This window comes from Nannobrachium achirus, assembly GCF_963921795.1.
Source record: "Nannobrachium achirus genome assembly, chromosome: 7".
Lineage (NCBI taxonomy): Eukaryota > Metazoa > Chordata > Actinopteri > Myctophiformes > Myctophidae > Nannobrachium > Nannobrachium achirus.
Genome location: NC_137816.1, coordinates 8,981,884 through 8,994,623, shown reverse-complemented (window position 1 = coordinate 8,994,623; position 12,740 = coordinate 8,981,884). Strand labels below are relative to the sequence as shown.

General features: G+C 42.7%; 1 protein-coding gene across 1 annotated transcript in view; it reads left to right on the top strand.

The window, feature by feature from the left end:
* Positions 1-3,756: 3,756 nt before the first annotated feature.
* The window catches only part of cers3a (ceramide synthase 3a), a gene marked incomplete at its 3' end in the record, with an annotated part of 32,101 nt that continues 23,117 nt past the window's right edge, over positions 3,757-12,740 (top strand). Inside the window, exons 1-3 of the mRNA XM_080729264.1 lie at positions 3,757-3,840; positions 10,269-10,471; positions 12,245-12,362. Of these exons, the coding sequence (XP_080585390.1) occupies positions 10,299-10,471; positions 12,245-12,362 (291 nt within the window). The 5' untranslated portion in view covers positions 3,757-3,840; positions 10,269-10,298. The remainder of the gene's footprint in view (positions 3,841-10,268; positions 10,472-12,244; positions 12,363-12,740) is intronic.

Genomic DNA, 12,740 nt, shown 5'->3' with positions numbered 1-12,740 from the left:
AAAATAGCAGATCTACAAGCTCGCAGCGCGGCACTCGGTGCCGTGCTGTGAGCTTGTATATCTGCTATTTTTCACTGGTTAAAGCATTCAATAATTTTAGGCCTAAATGGGTTAAAATGTTGGTAGAATTGCAAACAATTGGCCACATTTATAATTTTTAACAATTAATTAATACTGTATGATGAATTTTCATTTGGATTGAAAACGTGAATTAATACTTTAGTTCACTTCCCTGCATTACATTTCTTTCATGACGTAAGATGTAAGATAATGATATACAGGGTTCCCATGGTCATGAAATTCCTGGAAATATTTTGAAATTAGAAAAATATTTTTCCAATACTGGAAAAGTTTTGGAATTGATCAAGGGTCCCGGAAGGTCCTGGAATAAATAGCTATGCATTGCGTCTTTGGTTATTGATTTTATTAATACCTCTGAAATGACAAATTAAACATTGTGAAAAAAGCAGATTTACATGAGCATGTAGATCGGCTATTTTCACAATAAAACCGTGTTATACAAAATTCCCCAGTTCAAATATGATTATTTCGGGGGTCACAGCCTGAAAAGGTTGAGAACCACTGGCATACACTGCCTGTCTTTGGGCTTGCGCATAGGAATAAGTGACTCGTTATTGAGCTGAATTATTGTTATATAATCCTGGAAATTGGGTTCAATATTCTGGAAAGGTTTTGGAAAAGTTTTGGAAATGAATTGGTAAAAATGTGTGGGAACCCTGGATATAAATTGATGTAAAAGTGGGTTTTTATAATGTGTGAACTTCAAACGAGTAACCTCAACTATGTCCCCTACTATGCTATGCACTACTACTGTATTCTAGGTTGCCTGTTTTACTGTATTTTAGTGAGCGCTAGAAAGGTGCAGGTGACAAACTATAATAGTCGTCAGTTTATAATAAAGTACACTTAAAGCAGTAAAGGTTGATCACACTGCTGTACAACGAATGCTGTATGTAAAACAACAATTAAAAATACAATATATGAGAATAAATAAATAAATAAAGGCCTAAGAATCCTACAAACATACAAATGCATGGCAAACATGAGCCTTAAGCAAATTTTTACACAATGGAAAAAAAGGGTGTGTCTTTAGATTTGAATGTGTTGATGGAAGGGAAATACCTATTCCACAGCCTCAGGGCAGTAGTGAAAAATGCACAATCACACTTGAACTTTAACCAGGGCCAAGGAATAGACTAGAGCAGGGGTCTTCAACGTTTTCAGGCCAAGGACCCCTTAGTTGAGAGAGAGATGAAGCAGGGACCCCCATAACCTGTTAATAGATTCCATATAGTTTCATTCTTTGACAGCACAATGTCTGTGTGTGTAATGTGTATTTTGGATTTATGTCAATGTGTGTTTTCAGATATTTAACCACTTGAACCGTCAATACTTAATAACCTTGACCTTTCACTGTGTACTTAGTCTGCTCTTTTTCCCCTCTACACCAAACCTTTGCCAAAAATAGCTACGAGCTTGTAGATCTGCTATTTTTGTCTAAAGTTCTCAGAATATGGACACTAGGTTTCAAGTGGTTAATATAAAAAAGGAGAAAAAAAAGTTTCTACCACACAAAGATTTGGAGGACCCCCTGTAGTAACTCTGAGGACCCCCTAGGGGTCCCGGACCCCCTGTTGAAGACCCCTGGACTAGAGTAATTGGTCAGATGATCTAAGATAGTATAGGGGCAGAGAAGGTATTTAATAATGGTAGTAGTAGTAATAATAATAATAATAAGGGTAATAATAATAATAATTATACATTAAAAATAGCAAACAGTGAACCAGTTTGCAGACACTGATTCAATTAGGTTTGTAAAAACACATTAATTAATTTCTTTCTATCTGTGTCTACAGTCAGTCTCCGGGGGCGTGTGACGCTGTTGCACCTGACAAAGCCTGTACCTCCGGTTCCAACCCTCACTGCCACTTCCTGCTCTTTCTGCAGAGCATCTCCTTCGATCACAGCATCCTCCTCGACTTCCTCATCTCTACAGAGACCTGCTTCCTGGAGTACTTTGTGCGCTACCTGAAGCACCTCTGGGCTGACTGGGAGGGCTACTCCCTGGCATGCCAAAGAACGGAGACGTTGGATGATCCTGGACGAGTAGGGTGTTCTCATCCGGCCCCACGTTGCAGCGGTGCACCAGCCAGCGCGGGTCCGCACCAAGTACAGCCTGAGGTGGGCGCACCGTTAGTGGGTGGGGCCCCTAAGGTTCGCCTGGTGGATTATGGCAGCTCCGAAGAATCCGATACGGACAGCATGGAGGTTTCCGAAGCTTCACAGGACACCGCGTTGGGTGACACAGAGGTTGCTGTCTGTGACGATAGATTGGCTGGCTCGAGTTTGAAACGGGGAATGAGTGGACTGACTGTCGACACCCGTGTGCATATGCAAACAGAGTGCCCCTCGTCTGATTTAACAGCACAGTTGCAGATGGGGTCTGTCTTTAGACAGAAAAGACCTCTGAGTGAAATCGTCAGAACGGTCTTATGTCTCTCAGAGCTCAGGCGGCTGGTGACGAGGTTGCATGCAAAGAATCTTTTCCCATATAACCCCACCTCCCTTCTAAAACTCCTGGCGCATGTTGAGACCGTGAAGACATCAGCATTGACAATAGAGCCTGACCGATGGAAGATATTTGGGTCCGATGCCGATCCTGATTTTGGAGACTCCTAGCCCATTGATTATCTAAGTTTTGACCGATATTTTGTTCAAAAGTACAAATACATTCTAGTGAATTAGAAGGGGAAAAAAAAGATTTGATAAATGTTTACAAAAAATATAAAATTCCCAAATAGTTGATCTACAAGCTCACAATGCGTTATGTGCATCATTTATAATAATGACATGCCCAAAATATGGACGGCAGATTGAAAGTGGCTAAAGATCACTCAGGACACATCTGCTGCATAATCGTTGATACCAATGTCAGCACAAAAGTCAAATAATGGGAGATATATCTGCCAAATCAGTCAAACTGATATTGGTTGGATACTGTCAAAATGTAATAATTAAATAATGGTAAATTCATGGACATGAAGATATTAGTCATATCTAATGTCTTAGATTTCCATGTTTCTTTGCTGTCCTATTGGGATCTTGACTTTCAGCTGATTTGTGTGTGGGCATCAGGTTAATCATTGCTTATGAGAGAATGATGAAAGAGTGCTATTGATCTGGCTTTACATCAAGCACCATATACACGTACAGTATATCCTGTTGAGCCACGGACTGTTTGTTCATCGTAGGCAAACACACCCAGTCCCTAAACCAACAACACAAATGCCTATTTGCTCCTATCAAACTCTTATCAAATATCATTTAGAAATGTCAACAACATGGGCTCCTTATTTTTACACCATCACCCTTGACCATAGATCTTTTTTTTTTTTGCTTTCTTTTTTTTTTATCAGAGAATGTTATGTGGGAGAGTGTCCCCCTTTGTATGTTATCAGAATCAATACAAACAAGCTTGTGATCATCCCTTGAGGGCAGTGTGTGTACGCGCAAGAGTGAGCGAGAGAGAGAGAGAAAACATGAGCTGTGGTAATCTGCTAGCCTACCTCTATGCCTGCTACCTGGAGGGGTAAAAAAAAAAGAAACACCCAGGCAATTGTGCCTTAGCTGGGTGTAACCCTAAAGAATGTCAAACAAAGGGAGAGTGTCTGCCTACCTACCTAGGAGACTTGCTGTGTAGCGGAATAGAGGATTTTGTCATGCTTTTTGATTCCCCACAGCAAACACTAGAACAACAGTCACCTGGTGTTAAAACAGCACTTCTCACCTAAGCTTCTGCCTGGCATATACTGTGGCAAGGTAAGCCCTGATTTAACTATGATGACCTTGAATCTAAATCTATAATTCTTCCCCTCTGCTGTCCTAGGTTGTGTATACGTTGCTGTCCTTTTGTCACAGGTATCTTGTCGGAAATAGATTATATTGATACAGTATGTCCTGTACTGTTTAGGCTGCCTGGATTTGGCAACTTGAAGGTAAGCTAAAGGTGGCAGAAGTACTAGCGTTGGAATTTTCAGTTAAGTGAAGTTTTCTCTCAGGTGTAAGCTTTGTCATGGCTGAGTTGGGATGAATAAGGCTTCTGTTCTCAGTGGGGGCGGCGCACAATGTACTGACCCGCAACTGTCCACAATGGTGTGTACTTCTTTCATGTGGAAAGCTTTGGATTATAATCGTGTTTTATTTTATTTTGTCTATCTGGCTTTGATTCTCAGTTTGAAGGCTATATCTGTTGCCAGATAAGTGTTGACTGCCATTATGCTAATTAACCATCTGTAACTGATTCTTAACTAGTTTTCTGCTCTCGCTTTTTTCCTCTTCTCCCTCTGGACATGTTTGTGTCTGTAAAAGCTCAGCTGGCAGCTTTTGATTGTTAGCTGATGTATTTGGTCTTAATATGTTTCATTTGGCCTCCCTTTGTCTCACAAAAGAATCCATTAACTCCCACCAGAACGTTATTGTGCATAATAAAGGCTGACACTTCCATAATCTGAATTATTCAGTGATTATTGTCTGCCAATCTTTTCCCTTCATATGTTTTTTTTCTCTCACTTTTACCATACAGTATGAACTATGAAGACGCAATATGTTTTGTCATTTATCACTGAGGGATTCCCTGGTGAATTAGAAGGCAACAATAAAAGCCTAGTTATCAATGACTGAAAGTATTGTTCTGCTTTGGCAACAGAACAGAAAGCCATCGGCTAATTAAGCGTCTATCGTGTTGGCAACGTGTTAGTCATTTAGTATTACATTATCCCACAATGAGGAACAAAGACCCATATTATATTGAAGTGCTGGTGATAATTGTATAGTTAGATTTCATTGGGTTTGGTCCTGTTAGAGCATTCGGGTCACGTTGTTCCACTATGTTCCACTGTGTTGTGATGAATGCTTACTCACACTCTGCCACTGAAGGTCTGTATGTGCTGACATAAGCCCTACACATCATGTCCCAGTGAATGCAAGCCCCCCACTATAGCTTCCCCTGACCCTGACCCATGCTATTAGATACTGGTAAAAAATGGTGTTGAAGTTGCTATGTATACCTTATACCAGTGGCTGTCAAACCTTTTCATGTCAAGGACCACCAAATTCACCCTCCATCAGAAAATGTTTAGTGTGAGAGACAGGATTTGTGTTGTTAAAATGTTTATAAAATAGTCAAAAATGTTCACCTTTTCACGATTTTCTGAAAATTGCCAAAATTACATAGCCTACAGTAGGTTTAAAGTGGTCAAATTGATGTTGATGCTATTTTGCTGGGGACCCCCTGGAACCCCCTCAAGGACCAACCACTGCCTTATACTAATAAAGATGTCAAACCATGTCACATTTAGCCAACAATTGTTTTCGAAAATGTCAAATCTTGCTGTTATTTTGTCATTCGTTGGCTGTAATGAGACAATTGTGTTTTAGAGAGTTCTGGTCATTACCTCTGTAGGAAGGCAGTCAAGGCACCACTGAAGTCTTTTTTTATTTCTAGCTGATACAGTACTGTATGAGTGTATGTACGGAGCCCCCTAAAAAAGGGACATGGTACAGAATCGTAGATATGCCCCCATTCTACTGCAATACATAGTGACAGCTGTAATGTTGTCATTATGTCATTGTCGGAGAGACCACCTCTCAACGGACTTTAATATCCACCTACAGTGCTTTCAGTAATCAGGGCCTTCACCCAGGGACGTGCTGGCCATTGGGAAAAGCGGGACAACTCCCGAACGGCCGGTTCATTCCCGGCCGGTCCAGGTCGGCCATTAGAAAAAAAGAAAAAAAAAAGCAAAGTTCCATTTTGGGAGCTGGGCGGCCAACAAAGTAAATTGTCACTGTCGGGCAGAAACCTAGTATCTCCAAGTTTCAAATTTGTACATTTTTTTCGCAAAGCAAAGCCCTGCTTCATCATACAAGGCTGTCGCACAAAAGTAGTGAAAACAGCAGATCTACAAGCACACAACGCCTCGCAAGTGTAGATCGGCTGTTTTCACTAGTTTAAATCATTTTTTAAATGGTTTTGGAATTTGGACGTACAAGGTTTCCACCCGACAATGACGAAATATAACTCTAACCTAATTGGCCCACTGGCTCATCACTTGTCATGATCTGAAATGGCAAATCTTTGAGTAGCAGCAGCGCTATAGAGAGAGATCTCTCTCTATAGCGCGCAATGAGGGCCTCTACAACTCTTTTTCCCGGGCTGAATCAGGGGCCCAGCATGTCCCTGCCTTCACCTTTACTCCACTGTTCGTCAATGACTCCCTGATTCAGTGTCTCTGTTCAGGCAAGATTGAAAGGTAATAGATAGTCCCCTTGTGCTCTGGTTGTTTTGGATTGTTGTCCCGTGTGGGAGATTGAAGAACTTATCTTACATTAGTGGCTGACAAAAGGAGTAAATGGGCCTCTTATCAGCATGACTCAGCTCAGGACCCCTATAGATGTTGTTGACTGTTAAAGCAAGGAGTGTTTTACCTCCAACCATGGATGCAAACGCACGTGCACACTCACTCTCTCTCACACACACACACACACACACACACACACACACACACACACACACACACAATGTTATTGTTATGCCTGATTTACACTTGCTTGCACAACACCGACATGCAGCAAAGTGTAAATCCCCCGTTAGCCGTTACTAACCGGTTTGTTCTGTGGTGCGTTGCCAGACCCAGGACACAGACTTTCTGCCGGTGCGGGTTTCTCCCATTCTTCTTTTTCTCCCATTCTTCCTTGTTCCTTGTGTGTTTCTCTGTGCGTACGTGGGTGTGGAATGGGATCTCAAGGAAGAGGGTGGGCCGCCGCGTCAATATTTGTTTTGGAAACTTATTCTGCACTTAAACGGAGCCTCTATGATCAGAGACTGTGCACCTGCTGTAAAGTTGCCTGAATCTGTAGTCACGCCCAGTAAACAATGATTTACAGTGCCATTTGTTAAGATTAAAGGGAGGGTAAGTGATATGTTTTGGTTAAAACAACCAAAAAAAGTTAAAAGGCTAAAAAGCACTTTATTCTGATAGTAATCAGTGTTATAAAGTGTTTGTTCGGTAACAGAGACGTCCCCATCTGTCTTTTATAAACAGAAAGTCTTCAGGAGGGTTGAACTATTTCAGACAATCAGGACAATACCCGTTTGGAGTGCTTCCGGGTCACGAATGGGACAGTAGTGTGCTTGAGGAGCTGCTGCTCCCACTTTCTTTTAAAAGTTATTTTTCAAGCCTCACTCGCTTTTAAACTTCACTAAAAGTTTAGTAAGAGCATCCTTTACAACTTCTCATCAATCTGAACCGAGAAAGAAGTTGGTAAAATGTCGAACTTGCAGAAACCAGCGGTCCCTACAAAACCGCAGACACGCCAGGTCACCAAGAAGGACGACCCGCCGACGCCATTAACCACCGCGGACTTGGCCATTGTTCTAACACGGTTTGACGACTTAAATGCATCCATATCCTCCGAATTCAGGACAATACCCGTTTATCAGCTTCATTTCCATTTCCATTTGTTTCATTCTGTGCAAGTTCTCTTGCCTGATTGGATAAAATATAGGTATCCCGACCTTAAAGGACAACTCCTCCCAAAAACACTTCTAGGCAAATTTTCCTACTTATTTTGATCCCAAGACTGTCCATGGGGTCTATTAGGCAGAAATTCCCCTGTTGTCCAGTTTCCCCAACAGAACCCAGCAGCTCTCATAGCATAGAGTGGAGCCTATAAGCCTATCACTGTTACACTATTTGTTGTGTTCAAAAGTGATTTTCTTTTTCATGAATGTGTTACTATTTGTCATTACAAACACATCCATGTCATCGTTGTCCCACACAAGCCATCTCACTCTGCTAAACGGATGTTAGGCTTTTATGTGTTTTGCCAAGTCCCGGAAAAGATGCCCAGTGATTGGCCAGTACAGTCACTTTGATTGGCAGTTGTGCCAAATGCTCACCTCAAAACATTATTTATGAGATTTTGGTGGCTTGTGTGGGACAACGATGACATGGGGATGTGTTTGTAATGACAAATAGTAACACATTCATGAAAAAGAAAATCACTTTTGAACACAACAAATAGTGTAACAGTGATAGGCTCCACTCTATGCTATGAGAGCTGCTGGATTCTGTTGGGGAAACTGGACAACAGGGGCATTTCTGCCTAATAGACCCCATGGACACAGTCTTGGGATCAATATAAGTAGGAAAATGAGCCTAGAAGTGTTTTAGGGAGGAGTTGTCCTTTAACTAAAGAGACAGGGAGACTCCTGCTACTGGACAAACACTCCATATCAATGAGTACTATGAGAATATAGATTTATTTAACGCTTAATATTTGAATGAAAAAATCACACCCAGTGTGAACTGTGAACTGAACGGTGCTATTTATAATTTAAGTGTCCCACGAAGCTTGGCCAATGTGGGATGGGCGGGACACACGTACACAAATACAAATCCAGTCTCCTTGTTCCTATGTCTTTGTTTCCGGTGTTTCCTTCTCTACCGTTATGACTCTTTTGTCGAAACGGCAAAATGTGTCCCTCAAACCAGGATGTATATCACAGCTAACAAATCTCTTAAGACAAGTGACAAGCTGTTCATAACTTAGGAGTAAGACTCTTGCACATAGGTGCTATCTTTGATTCACTTCTTTCGATTCGATTTTTGAGCAGTGGTAAACCGCTCCATAGAGTGGCTGTGCGTGTGTCTGTAGCCTTTTTCCTCAGCGTTTTGCCATAGCAAAACGTGTGTGTGTGTGTAGCATAGCCTGTGCATCCTAGACTCAAATCCTAGTCTGAAGACGTTATGCAAGCACGATTTTTGGAGCTGTGTGCAGCTCCCTATACGTGGCTGTGTGGGTCTGTCTGTGTGTCTGTGTGTATGTAGCCTGACTTCGGCGCGTAACTAGTGCCGCACCATTTACGCCACTCGCGCAATATATACATCAAAATGTGCGGCTAGGCCGGGAATGGTGTTCTATTACCTTTCGTTCCGATCCGCCTTACCATGCCGACGTAATCGGCAAAAAACGACGCTTAATTGTCCCCATTGACTTATAATGGGACAATGCAAGAAATCACTTTCAAGTATTTTTCTCTCGTAAACCATAGGAGCTACAGTTTCAAACCTCGGTGAGGAGATTCATAATGATTTTAAGAATGAATCGAAAAATAATTACATCACTCGGCCTCATGGTGGCGCTATAACGGCCCACTTTACGTTTTGCCCCGTAACTCTTGAACCGTAGATCTTCTAGATTCTTTTTTCCCTGGATTCCTTGGGTCAAGACGCATCTCCCCATATAGGCCACGCCCATTTGCGCCAGGATAGATTTTCCGCCATCTTGAATTTTCTCCAAAACACACGTTTTGCTCCTTTTCCTACATATTTTCTTCAAATGTCACAAAAATCGGTACACATGATCTACACACACACACACACACACACACACACACACACACACACACACACACACACACACAGCTCCACTTCACACGGGTGTGATTTTTTAAATTATTATTCCCATGTCATTGTTTTATTATTATCACTGCTGCTACTACAATATCTGAGGAAACCAGAACAAAAATATTTTACTGTACTTCTGTACACAAGATAACAATAGAAGAAACCTTGAAACTTGAACCGTGATCTTATCTTTATGCTACACAAATACAGGGACGTGCTGGCTATTGGGAAAAGCGGGACAACTCCCGAACGGCCTTCGTTCCATTTTGGGGGCTGGGCGGCCAACAAAGTAAATCGTCACTGTCGGGCAGAAACCTCGCATCTCCAAGTTTCAAATGTATACATTTTTTCGCAAAGCAAAGCCCTGCTTCATCATACAAGGCTGTTGCACAAAAGTTGTTAAAACAGCAGATCTACAAGCACACAACGCCTCGTGGTGCGAGGCGTTGTGTGCTTGTAGATCGGCTGTTTTCACTAGTTTAGTTCATTTTTAAAATGATAAATACAAAACAAACGGTTTTGGACATACAAGGTTTCCACCCAACAACGACGAAATATAATTGGCCCACTGGCTTGTCACTTGTCATGATCTGAAATGGCAAATCTTTGAAGAGCAGCAGCGCTACAGAGAGAGATCTCTCTCTATAGCGCGCAATGAGGGCCTCTCCAACTCTTTTTTTCCCGGGCTGAATCAGGTGCCCAGCACGTCCCTGTACACAAATACCATGCCCAACGTTACATCACCCAACTTACCCCTCCTCTTGTGTTTATCTGAAGCCGGTCCCGTATCCTGCCGGCGTGGTAGGAATGTTTGACGCGCTGTACGAGTGGTTCTGGTGGGACCGCATCTGGCTGCCGGTCAACCTGACATGGTCCGACCTGGAGGACAGAGATGGACGTGTCTACGCCAAGGCCTCGCACCTCTATGTCACGTTCCCTTGCGCTTTGGCCTTCTTACTCATCAGATACCTGTTTGAAAGGTAAGGCACCGCCATTCCCACAACTCAATATATCAGACATTGTCAAATATTATACCTATAGTTTTTGTTTTTGAAGCAGTGAAAGCCGCTTCCAAGGAGTGGCTTTGTCTGTCCCGACCCGTACCTGTTTTTTTGAGGATTCCCATAGATTCTCAAGGAGTGAGAATCTCTGTCCCGTACATGTCCCGTGCATGCAGAATTGAGGATTGGTCAAGCTTCACATGACAATTTGGCCCTCCAGACAAAATCATTCATTCATTCAGAATTCATAGAAAATATAGAACCTAAAGCACATAGAAAGTATAGATCTAGAACACAGAATGTATAGATCTAAAACACAGATTTCATAGCTCTAGAACACATAGAATAAAGATTCACCACTTCACTTCGAACCGAGGTTTGATTTTTTGTTCTTCTGAATTCCCCCTGTTGTGTAAACTTGTCACTGCTGACCCCTATACTGTTTGGTCGTCCGACTGGTTGGTTCATTGGCGTGGTATTGAGGCTACATGGAATCGCCTGCTGCTTTGTTCACCTGCCAGTGTGGAGCCTCACTGGGAAGATGTAGCTACTGTGGAGGAACATATTCCTCACAGTTCAGACACCCTTGACCAACTTGTAGGAGTTGCTAGTGCAGCGACAAAGATTTCTCTCCTCGGTCCCCACCAAGCATCTCTCCCACAAACATAACTGCTCATAATTATGGCCGGCCAAAGGATTAGTCTCCACCGTGGTGGACATAAGACTGCTTTTAAAAGTTGGGTCTGGGAACCACCAAGGGTCTTTAAGGGAGGGGGCTTCTAGGGAGTCCCCAGCCAAATAAGGATATTACATTTAACTACACCTAATTGTCTCCACCAGCCAAAGGCAGGGGGAGAGTATGTTTTCGCCCCTGTCCGTCCGTCCGTGTGTCCGTGCGTCCGTCCGTCCGTCCGTCCGTACCTCCCGAGTTTGTGTACAGCTAATCTCCGGCGACGTTGGCCCGATCGCTGCCAAACTGAGCACACACATTCCCTGGATGCCAATTCAGAACCTCTGCCCCACATTTTTCAAATGGCCCTGTTCTAGCGCCACCATGAGGCCGATGTTTGCAAAACACATTTCTGTACACTACTCCTACAGATTTTGTCCAAAAATCCTACAAATCGGTAGACAGTATCTCTACAGTCATGTGATCATCATGGATACGTCCGATTTCCCATATTCCATCCTGATTGGCTACAATTGGCTTCCAAAGTTTGCAGGATTGCTCCGTTTTGAACAAAATGCCTCAAATCATGAACACAGCGTGCAATCTTGGTGAAATTGGGCGTGCACGTTCCCACTAGGTAGAGGAAGACATGCCACTTCAAATTTCTCAAATCAGCCTCATGGTGGCGCTATAACAGGGCAATTTGTGTGGCCTGGTGGAGACCTGTGCTCGGAAGAGCACTGCTTCTAGTTTTGTTTCAGTTGAGATTGAGAAAAAAAATACAAAACATTACGAGTGACTATTACTACTATGTTAAAAGGGGTTGCTAGTTGCTACACCATACTGTACCTTCTGTTGGCATTGTTTCATAGCTTCCAGACTCCAGCTTTATGAATCAGCACTTTATGTGGCTCGTAAAGCAGGTCCGAACCATTTCTAACTGATGAGTTTGTGTTGTGTTTTTTAAACAACACTATAAGTTGGTGTTTCAAGGGGGAACATTGCCTTAAATGACCACTGTTCACACCAGGAATGAAAGTGTGTCTCTTATCCATAACATTAGTTACTTTTTTCTGCCCCAGGTTTATTGCAACACCCCTTGCCACCAGTGCAGGCATCAAGGAGAAGGTTCGATTGGGAGTCGTGGACAACCCCATCCTGGAACTGCACTACGTTCGCCATTCCAGAAACCCTGGCCAGGTAATCTCATCCTAATCCACATGCTCCAGTGAGACCAATGGTGAAGACACTGCCTTGGCTTGCTCTTGTATACAAACTCTGTGAAATCCCTGTAAAACAATGTGGGGTCTCTAAGAGACGGAGTACACAACGTTTGATGACGTATTCATGGTAGACAGGGCACTTGGCTTGATGGAGTGGATGGGGGGTAGAAGAGGTTAACCAATTTAGGCCTAGAATTATTGAATGCTTTAACCAGTGAAAAATAGCAGATATACAAGCTCACAGCGCGGCACCGAGTGCCGCGCTGCGAGCTTGTAGATCTGCTATTTTTGAAAAAGTCATGAAAATGTGTGCAAATCTTTGAATATATGTATTTTCAAAGCGAACGTTTGTAAC